The sequence below is a fragment of the Boleophthalmus pectinirostris genome, unplaced genomic scaffold (assembly GCF_026225935.1).
Source record: "Boleophthalmus pectinirostris isolate CB_2022bp ecotype Guang Dong unplaced genomic scaffold, ASM2622593v1 HiC_scaffold_3, whole genome shotgun sequence".
NCBI classification, from domain to species: Eukaryota; Metazoa; Chordata; class Actinopteri; order Gobiiformes; family Gobiidae; genus Boleophthalmus; species Boleophthalmus pectinirostris.
The window spans coordinates 26,124,458-26,139,044 of record NW_026571299.1 but is presented as its reverse complement, the minus strand read 5'-3'; the positions used below and the strand labels follow the sequence as shown (position 1 = coordinate 26,139,044).

General features: G+C 36.7%; 2 protein-coding genes across 2 annotated transcripts in view; one reads left to right on the top strand and one right to left on the bottom strand.

Moving 5' to 3' along the window:
- Positions 1-454: 454 nt before the first annotated feature.
- On the bottom strand, positions 455-8,094 carry LOC110171334 (signaling threshold-regulating transmembrane adapter 1-like). Its single transcript, XM_020937036.2, has 6 exons — positions 7,961-8,094; positions 5,867-5,974; positions 5,751-5,781; positions 5,588-5,655; positions 2,488-2,552; positions 455-1,113 (listed from the first exon to the last, which is right to left on the bottom strand). Exons 1-6 carry the CDS (start codon positions 7,983-7,985, stop codon positions 874-876), a joined length of 537 nt encoding a protein of 178 aa, XP_020792695.2. The 5' UTR covers positions 7,986-8,094; the 3' UTR covers positions 455-873.
- A 4,226-nt stretch (positions 8,095-12,320) lies between these two features.
- The window catches only part of LOC110171294 (translocon-associated protein subunit alpha-like), a 10,113-nt gene continuing 7,846 nt past the window's right edge, over positions 12,321-14,587 (top strand). Inside the window, exons 1-3 of the mRNA XM_020936987.2 lie at positions 12,321-12,462; positions 14,198-14,307; positions 14,542-14,587. The exon at positions 14,542-14,587 is cut by the window's right edge and continues 45 nt beyond it. Coding sequence (XP_020792646.1) covers positions 12,393-12,462; positions 14,198-14,307; positions 14,542-14,587 — 226 coding nt within the window. The 5' untranslated portion in view covers positions 12,321-12,392. The remainder of the gene's footprint in view (positions 12,463-14,197; positions 14,308-14,541) is intronic.

Here is a 14,587-nt window from a genome sequence, read left to right as displayed (position 1 = left end):
TTACAATCTGTTATTAATCTGTTACTTTTATAACGTGTTACTCACTGGGTCTTATCCATATGTTTTCTGTGATAAGAAGCTGCACTGTCACTGTGGAGTTGTGAAAACTTAGCACATACTGTATGTGAGTGGACGCAGTTCATTCCTTTTGTGAACATGGAAAATGTAGACTCCCAACCATCCACACCTCCTGCTCACACTTTATAAGAACAGAAGCAGGAGGATCTGGAACCAGACCATAGAGCTCACCAGACAATACATGTTTTGATGTATATTTATCTATGTAGCATTCCTAAGAAAATCTATAACTTCTTTTACTTCAGAGTTCAGATACAATATAGGACATATAATACATCTTACTAGAAATAAACAGTTTTCACAGGTAGGGTGACCATTTCAAAAAAAGAGAGAGATTTAAGCCCAAGCCCAAGATAATAACTTAAGTAACAGCAAATAATTTTCACTTTTTATTTATTATAATGCACATAGAGAGTTTGGAATTGCAAGATGCCAGTCACATTTCTCCCAGAGCCCAGTGTCTCTCAAATTTTTCACACCAAGTACCCACACAGTGTCCACACTCACAACCAGATCTAAACCAGGACTATATTAGGTCTAAACCAGGTCTAAAATGGCACTAAAATAAGTAACCAGGTCTAAAATGACACTAAACTATGAATAAGGTTCTTCTAATGACAATAACCTAGAAAACCAGTAGCTACACCAAAAAAAAAAGTTTATTTCTTTACAGGAAAACAAAATATATAGATTATCATGTAAATATGTATAGTTCGTGACATTCATTAATAATAAATGAGTGAGACATTCTGTAAATACGTAAAACGAGGGATGAGGGTCACGTGATCGCCATATTCATAGGTGATTGGCGTATTCTTCTTCGCTGTCTGGACTCCGCAGGATCTTGGCTCGGGTTTGGACCGAGGCGTACAGGTCCGACACGGCCGACCGGACCTCCGCGTCATCCGGGTCTTTCTCCGGGTACGGGGCATGCTCCAAGTCCAGATGCAAGTGCAAGTCCGCGGGGTCGAGAGGAGGAGCGCTGGGGCCACAGCTCAACGGCGCCCTCTGCAGGCTCAGGTTAGCGTAGCAGTCCTATCAGAGAGAAGAAAAAAAAAAGTATTTATATGAACTAGAAATATTGACGCAGTTTGGTTCGTCCTTGGAAAACAAAGCAACATGAAAAGACTGAAATTGAAAGAAAATATCTAAAAATAAAATGTTTAGTCCTTCGAAGTCGTGCAGAACAGAAAACAGATCCGCACTGCAGTTCTTTGGAGCTTCTTCAGACATCAGATTTCCAAAGAAGTGCAGTGCAGATCTGTTTTTTCCTTTGCACATTTTTTGTGTTTGGACCCAGCATGCAGTCACAACATTTACTGGATGTGCAATAGGCCTATATATCACTTTACTGGGTTTTCTGTTGTCTCCCTGGAATGTTCCACAGTATGTCATTAAACCTAACTATTTTATGTTCTTACATTCAGCTACAGTGCACTTTATTTAAGGTCCTATATGACACTATTTTCTGGTCTTCTGTATTTGTATAGAATGTTATTTCCTCATCACAAACAGACCTGGAGTTGTGTTTTGTTCCATTTGACATGTTCAACACAAACCCTGCACATTTACACTGAGTTCTTCTCTCAAACAGAAAACACTCCACTGTGTTTTTAAATTCCAAACACCTTTAAACTCCAAAAGATTTTCGCTTTAGAGACTAATAATAAAGAGTTACTCAAACATCTGCATGTGTGACTGAAACAGAACAGTCCAGGTCTGTTTTTGAGGAAGAAACATTATAACATGGCTTACAGCTCACAAGTCAGTTTGGTGTAATATTGGATCAGTCCTGTGAGGGCTTGCCTATGCACACATCTACTCTGTGTAGAAATAGATGTGCATGGAAATAGATAAGTTTAATTCCATATTGTGAAACATTTCAGTTAAAGCAATAACCTCACCATGCAAGAACACTAGTTTTACTTTTCAATTCAATTCTGTTTATAGTTTCTGGTTCATAGATTCTAAAAAAAAAAAAAATGATGATGAAAAATTAATGAAATTAAAATAGGCCTATCTGTCTATAGGTGATCAGAATGTTCTAGATTTCTATAACAGTAAATAATTTTTATTTACATAGGGCTTTTCACAGACATTTGACACAAAGACACTTTACACAGTATTATTCAGTCACTCCAGACCCGGTGGTGTAAGCTACTATTGTAGCCACAGCTGACTGATAGAAGCACCACTGCCAATCTGTGCCATCAGTACACACACACGCACGCACGCACGCACGCACGCACGTGGCTCCTGATGTTCCCAGTGTCTCCCATCCAAGTACTAACCAGGCCCGGACCTGCTGAGCTTCTGAGATCTGACACAATCGGGCTTCGACAAGCCGGTATGACCACAGTATAGTACTATAATCTAGTAAATACTGAATAGTACATAATGAAGCAGTACCTGAGAAACTGCAGTGATTCTTCTCTGATCTCTTCTCACAGAGGAAGTGAAGGGAGTTTCAGTGTCTGTAAAGAGTAAAAGTATCATAAAGGCTTTAACATTAACAATACTGCCTGGGCAGTGGTGGATGAAGTACTCAATTTTGTCACTCAAGTAAAACTACAGATACAGGGGTAAAAGATTACTGAAGTTGAGTAAAAGTGTAAAAAAGCTACTAAGCAAGTAATTATTATCTATTGAAGTACAGGTTTAAAAATGTGCTTTAAGAGTAAAAATTAAAAGAATTTTGTGGAGAACAATTAAAGCATCAAATGGAGTGATTTTTATAAAGAATTTTGTTGATTTTAAGAGATTCAATTGATTTCTTATTTTTTGTTAGCTCAAAGTTGTGGCTTTAACTCAAATTAAATGGTTTCAGACCATAAAGGAAAATAGTTTTTTTACTTTTCATTCCAGATCTAAAACGTAGTGGAGTAGAAAGTACAGATATATGTTCTTAAATGTAGTGAAGTAAAAGTAAAAAGTATCCATCATAAAATGGACTTAACTAAAGTACAGATACCTAACCCAGATGCATTGTGTAACTTTTCTGGTGGAGGGTCTGTCACCTGCTTGTTTCTGTGGCGATGTCATTGCTCTGGAGTGTTCCACAGTATGACTTTAAACAGCTCTACTTTACATTTATTCAACTACAGGTGGTTTTATAGATGAAAAATACCAAGAAAAACAAGCATTCTGACTGTGAGCGGCGTCGCCTTTCCACAGATCTGACCTGTAGCTTGACCTGCTTTGAATTTCATGATGATAGAAAGGTTTAATACCACACTGTGAAACATTCTAGACAAAGAAAGAACATCCATGGAAAAAAGGAAGAAAAGCATTTGACGGAGCCCTTTGTGCTTTGTTCCACATTCCAATTCTGTATGTGGGTGACTCTTATTGGTTCAATAGACTGCTAAATAGATAACAGAATAAATAAATAGATCATTTTCTGTGTTTGTTTGTTGAGCCTTGATAACAGATGTGATTTGGTGAAGTTTTGTGGACTGGAGCTTTGTGGAGACAGGAGCTGAGCACACAGAGCACGCTCATTGCCCTGCAGACGGTGTGCACCACAGACAGAGCTGCTCTTGACTGTGCACTGTGCAAAAGTGACTCCACATTCAAATCATGATTCTTTATTTGAAAGGAAACAGCGTGATTTCAACATGTATTTGAATGTAGAAGGTTCATCATCACATGCTCCCTGACTGGATTCATGAGAGATTCAAACCCAGAGACTCGTTATAATTTAAGAGGAACTGGAGTATTTAAAAAAATAAGCCCAGGACTAACATCAAAAGTAGATGTATATCGGTTAGAGAAGTAGATTTATGGAATAGTCTGAATGACAGTTTAAAAAGCAATAAAAGCATTTTTAAACTAACAAATAAAACAAATTTAATTCTATAAGCAGATACAGAACGCTAGAATGATTTAAAGACATATTTTTACTACAAAGACAGAGACGGTAAGATAATAATGTAGAAATGTAGATCAGATACAGAAGCAGGTTAGTGCAGAAAATAAATGTTGATGATTTTGAAGGAAAAAATATTTTTTCTTAGGTGCTGGAAGTGGAATAGAGTTCACTCAAAAGAACTACTGTACTGAACTCATAAGGACTATTATTATTATTAGTAGTAGTAGTAGTAGCAGCAGTAGAAGTAGTAGTAGTAGCTCGGGTCCCTACTCGAACTAGGAAGTACGAGCACATAAGTCCTGTGCTCAGGTCTCTGCACTGGCTTCCTGTGCCTCAGAGAATAGAGTTTAAAGCAGCTCTGCTTGCTCTCCATGGCCGAGCACCAAAGTACATCTGTGACATGTTAGTGTCATATGAACCATCTCACACTCTGAGGAGCTCATGGACCAGCCTCCTGCTGGTGCCCAGAGTCAGGACTAAACAAGGGGAGTCAGCGTTTCAGGTTCATGCAGCTAAAACCTGGAACAGTCTGAACATGTGAGACAGACTCTTCTGTGACGCTGTTTAAATCCAGACTCAAAACATTTCTGTTTAACTGTGCATATAACTGAAAGGTTTTCATTCCGCACTCTTCTCTCCAATTTATGTCTCTCTTTTTTAATTTTAATCTTCATGATTATTTATGTTTTGATTTGTTTTTATTATGATTTTAATGTATTTCTTATTCTGTAAAGCACTTTGAATTACTTTGTGTACGAATTGTGCTGTACAAATAAACTTGCCTTGCCTTGCCTAGTAGTAGTAGTAGTAATAGTAGTAGTAGTAGTAGTAGTAGTATTGTTATGATTATAATTATTATTATTAGTAGTAGTAGCAGTAGTAGCAGTAGTAGTAGTAGGAGTAGTAGCAGTAGCAGCAGCAGCAGTAGAAGTAGTAGTAGTAGTAGTAGTAGTAGTAGTAGTAGTACTGGTAGTAGAAGCAGTATTATTATTAGTAGTAGTAGTAGTAGTAGTAGTAGTAGTAGTAGTAATAGTAGTAGTAGTAGTAGTAGTAGTAGTAGTAGTAGTAGTATTATATGTATTTTTTTCTCTGTACTTTCCAAGTTGCTGACAGTCGTATTCTTGGCATCGTCATTTGTAAACAGGGTCAGGCATTCAGACGTGACTTCACTACTTTGATGTGAAATGTTTATAACAGTGTATTAAGTACATGACTGAAGAAATAAACTACTACTACTACTACTACTACTAGTAGTATTTTAGGTATTCCCACTGAAACATTATTTTGCCTTTGTTGTCTGAATATATTCCTTCTAATTGTTCTGTCTGTTTTGTCTGTTTATAAATGTGCGTCTGCTCTCTTGTAAATAAGAATCAGTTTAGCTCTCAAACATTAACTCGTTAAATAAAATGAAATGAAATATTTGGTTTGTTGTTGTTGTTGATTTGTTAGATCTTTGTATTTTTTCCTACCTTAAAATAGAAATAGAAATCTGACATAAATGAATACTGGGGAAAAACAACCTTCTATTAAATGGATTGTTCATACTATACTATACACACTAACCCGCTCACAGTTTTTAAATCTGAAATATGGAATTACGAAAATATGGTTAAATGAATAAGACAGGATCCTTACCTGTTTGTGCGTTTGACAATGTCAGGTTTCCATAGATAGGGTTCTCCTCCATCTGCTTCTTGGTTCGACTTCAAACAACAACAACCAAAAAAAAACATCTTATAATATTGTAAGAATTATTTTTTATATATATTTCACATTTTTCTCTGCTCAGACTGCATACCTTCTTTTAGATTCATTTTTGGTTCTTCTCCCTAAATCCGTTCCAAAAAAAAAAAAAAAAGAATTTTCAGCATATGAAATGATTGAAATGATAATGTAAAAGAAAGATAGTGTTACCTGAACAATGTTTTGCTGCGCAGAAGTAAACATTTAAAGCCACCGAAACTCCAAGAACTGAGACCAGGACTCCAAACAAGATCTCGAAGTTGTCACACATCCACCGTGCTGAAGGCAAAAAAAAAAAAAAAAACTGAACATATATTCTACTGAACTTTACATTTATAAACTCTTAACCAGTGTAACCTCCTGCTTGTCTCCACGGAGATTGTTCCCCAGTATGGCATTAAACTACCTATCTCCATGGAGACAGACAGACAAGAAGTCTAGACTATTGCAGAAAACTTGACAAATAATCTCATTCCAGCTTCTCTAAAGGAGTTTGTGAAAAGAAACTCAAAGCGGACATGAGGGGAGTTGACTGCTGTGAGAGGTGCTTTAGCAGAACTTGCTTTAGTTTGTGGAGCAGGTCAGACGTGGAGCACAGAGGCGCTCATTTACGAGAGCAACTCTCTCAACACTGCAGCATTTTCTAAAGCTTTCAAACAGTGGCTGTTCAATGGTCAAATATGTCACCAAAATGACACTTTTATACTGAAGGGTTATTGGTTTAGCCCTTATGTCTAACTTCAAATGAACTGTCTGAAATGAATTGTGTGTATGGTGAGTGTACAGTGAGTGTACAGTGAGTGTGCTGGTGTTAAGTGCTTTTGTGTGATTGTTGCTGTACTTTTCTTTGTCCTGTAGACATGATTAGATTAGACATGAACCTGCTGAGGTACTGAAGATGGAAATGAGCTGTTGGGTTGATGTTTGGGGGGCAGGAGTGTTGCTTGGATGTACAGAAATTGTGCAGAATTGTCCTTTCAGTGCTCTTCAGTGTAGGGACCAGTCTCAAATACAAAGTTGAAAAAACTGAGACACTCAAAAAGTACAAAATAATTAAAAGCCTTTAATAGCACATGGCAGATAAAGTTCAAATCACACCGAAGCGCTTCACCATGTGGTATTAAAGTCTTTTAATTATTTTGTACTTTTTTAGTGCCTCAGTGTTTTCAACTTTATAATCTTTACATATTTATATTTTAAATGTTCATTAATATCTACTGTCCCTTCACAAATAAGTAAATAAATAAATAAATAAATAATTAAGGTGACACCTGTAGGTCTTTTACAGGTCAGATCTATGGAGACTGCACAGTGTTTACGAGATTTTTGCGCACACAGAAACAGGATTTGAGCAGATATACAAAGATTAATGCCACACTGTGGCAGATTCATGGTAATGTAATCGTATCTCCATGGAGATAAGCGTCACAAAGTTTGCACAATGCAGAGCATGTTTAATCCAGGTCACAGCAAAGTACAATGATGTTTATTGTGATAAGGGTGAGTCTGGATGGTGTGGTGAGTGGTTCTGATGTAAGTGTGGTTTGAAAGTCTTGCAAAATAATGTGTGAAGTTCACTAAGTGTCAATAACAACACACTATTCACCTCCATAATGCATGAACCTTAAAGCCTTAAATCAGAATGAGAAAATACGAGTTTATTAAGAATGATTCAGGCTCAGTGACAGGAGGCTAAACCTGAATGATCCTTAACAAATGATTTGTTCTTTCATATATATATCAATACTCTTTCAGTCATTTAGGCAAAATAAACACTTTTACATCCTTCCTCTTATGTGAGTGAAAATCTTTAAACTAAACTACTAAGAAAATTCATATCCTAAACATTAAAGCTGCATTTTGTACCTTTTTGGTTAGGGTTCTGTCACCTGCTTGTTTCTGTTACCTGGAATGTTCCACAGTATGACATTAAACAGCTCTACCCTACATCTATTCAGTTACAGCTGGTTTTATGGCTCAAAAATCCCTAGAAAAACAAGCATTCTGACTGTGAACGGAGTTGCCTCTCCGCAGATCTGACATGTATCTTGATCTGGTTTGGTCTCCATGAAGATAGAAAGCTTAAACACCATACTGTGAAACATTCCAGATGAAGCAATAACATCTCCATGAAGAAAAGCATCTGACAGACCAGTTCACCAGAAAAGTTACACGGTTTACACCTTTACAATCTCTGACGCAAAACAGACTTTGCAACCACAGAGCAATTATTTTTCACAATTATGTTCAAAATATCTATAAAACCATCTTTGCCATCACAGCATATCATTTTCCAACAAGTATAATGAAATAAGAGTATGTCTAGGTCTTTACGTGTACCAGTGTCATGTAGTACCTGTACAAAAAGTGTATACAGACATGAGCAGTGGCCTCGTGCAGTGGAGCTGAGACAGGATGTGTGCTGCTGCAAAAACCACAACACATAAATGCAAAAGAGTGTGGCACCGTCATCTATTTATAACAAACACACAACGATATTAATAATTACTGACGGTGATAATACATGGACACTGTTGACTGTTCTGATTGACAAGTGAAAATAAAATGTATTTCTATTTTAATTAAAGGTCTTATATTACGCAAACTTGACTCTTGTGAGCTTTAAGTTGTGTTAAAATGTTGTTACCTCATTCGTTGCGTCATTCACACCTTTAATCGAGTAGTCTGTGTACATCTCCAAAGCTCAAAATACTCTGATCCAACTTGTGATGTCATATAGTGGTAGTTTTCAAGTTAAACATGCGTGAAAGAAACAAACCACAACTCCAGGTCTGTTTGGGATGAGGAAACATTAGAATATATATTAGAGAATAGCAAAATTTGGGTCGTTTAAAGGTATGCTTTAACTTTTTTCTTTGCTTGGAGTGGTCTATGAAAATCTTGCTTTTATTCATTCACAGATATTTTTATTCCTGAAAAAGATGAATTATTATTGTGAGCAGGGTCCACAGATCTGACAAGCAATTAACAAAGCAAGTTAATAACAAAAACATATATATTTAACCCAGATAAAAATGAACAATGCCGACTATTCTGACTAGACTGACTATATATGAGGCAAATGATTAACAAAATGTAGTTTATATTTATTCAGAGACCACACAAATGAGGGAAAGCAAAAGGAAAAAAGAAAAAAAGAAAAGAAAAAGGAGAGCAAGAAACAAAAATGTTCACATAATTTCATATTAGCAACATAAAGCTTTTGTCACTTGTAGACAGGGTTGGAAATATTAAATTACAACAGAAAAAAAAAAAAAAAAACTCAATTAAAAGTATAAAAAAAAAATTTTTTTTGACGTAAATATACAGTAAATTATAAAAGTACCTGTTTAAAAATTTACTTAAATAGTAAAAAGTAAAAGTATTTTGCCCACATTTTGAGATCTAAGAAAGCTTCAAATGCAGTGGTTTTGAAAAATATATTTTTGTTTTCTCAGACTACAAATAAAAAAATTAACCCTCACTCAGTCTTTTCAGCAGGCTCCTGAAAATAAAAAAAAATTTAAAATTTTTTTAATTTTCAGTCCTGAGCAATAGTAGAAATAGTAGAGTAGAAATTGCAGATACCTTCTCTCAAATGTAGTAAAGTAAAAGTAAAAAGTTTTCACTGTAAAATCTATTTAAGTAAAGTACACATACCTCAAATTTATGCTGTACTTTACTACTTTTACTTTCCAATCCAATCCAATCCACTTTATTTATATAGCACATTTCACAAACAAACTGTTTCCAAAGTGCTGCACAAATACATAAAAAATAACAACAATAAGATGATAAAGTAAATTACTAAAATAATACTAGTCTTAAAGTAATAAAACTAGTAAAATAATATAAAACCAGTAAAATAAAAATAAAACTATATCATAGAATAGAAATAAATAAACAAATAAATAAATTAAATCAGTAAAACCAATAAAAACACATAAAAATAAATAAAAGACACAGAGGACCACACAACTCACGCGGTGTTAAAAGCCAGAGAATAAAAGTGGGTCTTCAGACGAGATTTAAAACTCTCCACTGTGGGTGCTGCTCGAACGTGAAGCGGCAGATCGTTCCAGAGTTTAGGGCCGACCACAGAGAAAGCCCTGTCCCCTCTGGTTTTAAGTCTCGTCTTAGGCACCCTGAGCTGGAGCTGGACCTCGGACCTCAGAGCGCGTGCAGGGGTATACATTTGGATGAGGTCCGAGATGTACTGTGGAGCCAGTCCATTCAAAGCTTTAAAAACAAACAATAAAATCTTAAAATCAATTCTACTTTGACACCTTCCACCATGGCTTGTACACTTACTCACAGTGAGAAGAGAACCACAACTTTTACTCAAGTAAGAGTACTGTTACTGTCAAATACATTCATCAAACAGGATTAAAATTATGTTTGAAAACTACTCTGAAAAAACTTTAATATTCTGTACATGAGACTTGAAAAGTAAAATGAAAAAGTATGTGTGAAAAGTAAGAAAGTTTTATCTGGGACTGAGTCAGGTCAAAACCAAAAATAAACAGGATAAAACTAAACCAAAAATAATCGGGTCTGAACCAGGACTAAACCAGGACAGGATTTATTGAGAACCAAACCAGGACTGAACCACATCTAATGTCAAATAAATTCGATTTAAATTCAACGAAATGAGGTCTCATTTTCAATAAGCACCATAAATAGTCTGTAACAGGATGCCAAACCACAGTCTCAAAACCAGAGCTTAAAATGAGCTGTGTGAATGTGCCTCTCTGTCTCTGGTGCCACCACAACAGAAGGTCTGTATTTTCACACCTGACTGTATTAAACTGACCACATGCCTAGAGCTATAGTACTGCAAGTAGTCAGAAAAGTACAATGCATACTGTGGATTTTGAACTGCACACGTGGTGGACTGCCTGTTTTTCTAGGTATTTTGAACCTATAAAACCACCTGTAATTGAATAAATGTGAGGTAGAGCTAATTAATGTCATACTATGGAACATTCTAAGCAGAGCAATGACATATCTATAGAAAGAGAACCCCAACCAAAAAGTTGCACAGTACAAGTTTAATAATGAGCCTTCAGTGATTTTGTGGAATTTACTCATAGTTCAAAAGATCTTAAACTGTTCGTATTAACCTTCACTACATGATCCTGGTGTTTTTATTTCACTGTTTTGTCTGTAAATAAATTCCTGTTCCTAATACGGAGCTCCAAATCTGCAACTACAACTGGCAGCCTCGGTGAGCTTCATTTGACTGGAGCTGAGCGCTATGCATGACATCACGCTCGCTTAGTCCACTTCGTTATACAGGATTAAAATGCATCACTTTGAACTGCGCACATGGTTGATTTAAACATACTGTTTGCTTCTTTTCAGAATAGTACACATTTGATGGAACAAAAAGCTCACAGCACAAACTGTGTCTTATAAACTACAGAATCAAATATACAATTGTTGTTTTGTTCATTTATGTATAATTAATTATGGTGTAATAAAAATATTTTGGGGTAAGAGTTCATTTTTATTAATTTACCTAAATCAGGGGTCCCCAACCCCCGGGCCAGGGACCAGTACTGGGTCGTGGGTTCTTTGGTATCGGGCCGTGAAAGAGTGAATCCCCACTCCCGTACACCATGTGGGCCACTAAACCAGGACTAAACCAGGACTAAACCTGGACTAAATCCAGGGCTAAAACCAGGACGAAACCAGGACTGAACCAGGACTGAACCAGAAATAAACCAGGTCTCAACCAGGTCTAAACCAGGGCTAAACCAAGTCTAAACCAGGACTAAACCAGAACTAAAACAGGTCTAAACTAGGTCAAACCAGGACTAAACCAGGACTAAATCAGGACTAAACCAGGTCTAAAACAGGTCTAAAATAGGATTTAATCAGGACTTAACTGTGCCACGCGGACCGGGTACTGCGCCTCCTCCCATACACCGCCCCCCAGTCCACGAAATATTGTCAGATATAAAACCATAAAACTGGTCCGTGGCACAAAAATGGTTGGGGACCACTGACCTAAATGACTGAGCTGTGGCTTCCCATCTGTACCACTAGCCTCTCTAAGTACTATTCACTCACACACAACATTCAAGTGTCTTGCTCAAGGAAACAACAACACCACTATGAAAGTTACACAGTATAGTATTAAATATTTCTTTTTATTTATTAAATTACAGCTTTTTTTTTTTTTTTTACTTGGTCTGGTTGAGATACATGTTTGTCTCCATGGAGATATAAGCTTAATGCCAAACTGTGGAAAATAAAAAACTAAAACAATAACATCTCCTTAGAAACAAGCAAGTGGCGGACACTCAAACAAAAAGTTACACAGTGCACCTTTAAACTGGATTGGAAATTAGAATTAGAATTAAAATCAATCTCTAAATCATCTTAAATATCCTGCAGAAAACAAAAAATAATACGTTAACTTGACATAAATATGCTATGCAAGCCGTGATTTGAAACTCCAACCTTATTGCGTAAATCCATGCGTAAATCTTGTGACTACAGTGACATCTAGCGGCCAGACGAGGTGAATGTATAATGATTTAAATTCTACGTCTGCGGTCCCTCCCCCCGCTTCTCGTCTCGTCCAATCCCCGCAAAGATCCACCTCTAGTCCCGCCCCCGTGTACTCCTCTGTCCCCTTTTTCTCCCGAATGCTGATGTGTTACTAACTTACTACAACCGAGTCTGAAAAATGTTCAACTTTGGGTCAAAATTGTTGCTCCTTTTCCTCCTCGCCTTTCCCTGCGGATTGGTATCTATCGGTAAGTTACGTTTTACTTCTCAAAATCTAACTTTGTTTCTTGTGCAGTCGCTGAAAAAGGTTATGAACGTTCAGATAACATATTGACGTGGCAGTTGTCCATGCAAAAACTTCTATGGCAATCGTAATACTGTATATGATTTATACTGTTATGCTATTGTTTGTATGGTTGGATCGGTTGGTTTTACGCATTTGGCTAACTTTTACGCACAACTTGGAATGAATTCAATCTCGGTACTGTCGCTCGTTTTGAAGTAGTTACCGTTAACCAAGAGTATAAGGACCACGGAGCGCTTGTGAATTGTGTAACTAAATGAACATTTTTGGCAAATAAAGTGGGAAAAAAAAGTTTGAATGAGTTTGAATTGGGATGCTCGTGCGCTGTAGTAAAAAGGGGTCACGCTCAGAGACACGTCACCAAAGTTAATGTTATCAATGATGACGTTTACCATGACAACTACATTCAACTCACACTATTTCAACATGAAATAATAGACTAAAAGCAACGTTTACTGTAATTATTTAGTCAAATTTGAAGGTGCCTTAGCTTTATTACAATTATGCCATAAAAGTTAAAATGGTTCATTCATTCACTAAGAGTTTATCATACAAGTGAATGACCCCCTGATTTATATGTTGTTTAAAATATAGATATTTAACATTAAAAATAAATACCTAGTGACTACATTTTGCTTAAAAAACAATTAAATGTGTTAATTAAGGTACTTATTTACACAATTTTTACTTAAAAGGCACTGTTGGGCAAGTTACTTCAAAACTGTAATGTGTTATTTATGACTTGTTACTGTCATTTCAAAGTAATTTATTATATTACAATATTACTGCATTTAAAAGGTAAGGCATTACATGACTATTACAGCACTTTTAACTTACTCTCATCAAAAGAACTGCGAAGATGCCAAACTTTTGCGCCATATATGGACTGAATCAGGACTAAAGCAGGTCTAAACCAAAACTAAAGCAGAACTGAACCAGGACTAAACCAGGACTAAACCAGGTCTAAACCTGAACTGAACCAGGTCGAATACATGACTAAACCAGATCTAAACCAGGATTGAACTGAGGACTGAACCAGGACTAAACCAGAGCTGAACCAGAGCTGAACCAGGTCTAAACCAGACTAAACCAGGATTAAACCAGGTCTAAACCAGAACTGAACCAGGTCTAAACTAGGACTGAACAGAGGAGTGAACTAGGACTAAACCAGGTCTAAATCAGGACTAAACCAGAGCTGAATCAGGACTAAACCAGGACTAAGCCAGAACTGAACGAGAACTGAACCGAGGACTGAACTAGGACTAAACCAGGTCTAAACCAGGTCTAAACCAGTTCTAAACCAGGTCTAAACCAGGACTAAACCAGGACTAAACCAAGGCTATACCAGGACTATACCAGGACTAAACCAGAGTTGAACCAGGACTGAACCAGGTCTAAACCAGGACTAAACCAGGACCATACCTATGCGGGCGCACCTCCAGCGTTTCATTTCTGCTGATATAAAAGCAATGCATTACAGTAATTTGTTACTTTTATATATAACATCTCCATGGAGAGAAGCAGATGGCAAACCCACCACAAAAAAAGTTACATAGTTCTCCTTGAATCTACAAATGTCTACAGAAACTGAAACATTACCCTATTAGTAGTATTATAATAGTAATTTAAATATCAATAATGAATTGAGATTTTTGTAATTTATTTCAATCTCTCCTCAGCCCATGTAGGCGCCAACCCCGACTCCAGTGAGGACTCAGATCCAGATGTGGCAGTCGATGAGGAAGAGGAGGAGGAGGATGTGGTAGAGGAAGACCAGCTTCAACAAACTGTGAGTGAAGTGAAAAACATCTAAGCTGAATGGACAATAGTTTTCAAATGGGAGATAAAGTCATTTGTACTACCAGTTTATGATGACAACATGAGACAGTTTGAAGCTCCTCAAGCGCCTGCATCACTCACCTTATTCTTACATAGACAAGGATGATTGGTCTTGCCAAACTGGTATTTAATTTGATCAAATTCAGATGTCAGATTAGTTCTGTTAACCCTGTTTGTTTTTCAGGATGATGAAGAAGAGGAAGAAGCCACTGATCCAGGAGCCCTGACCT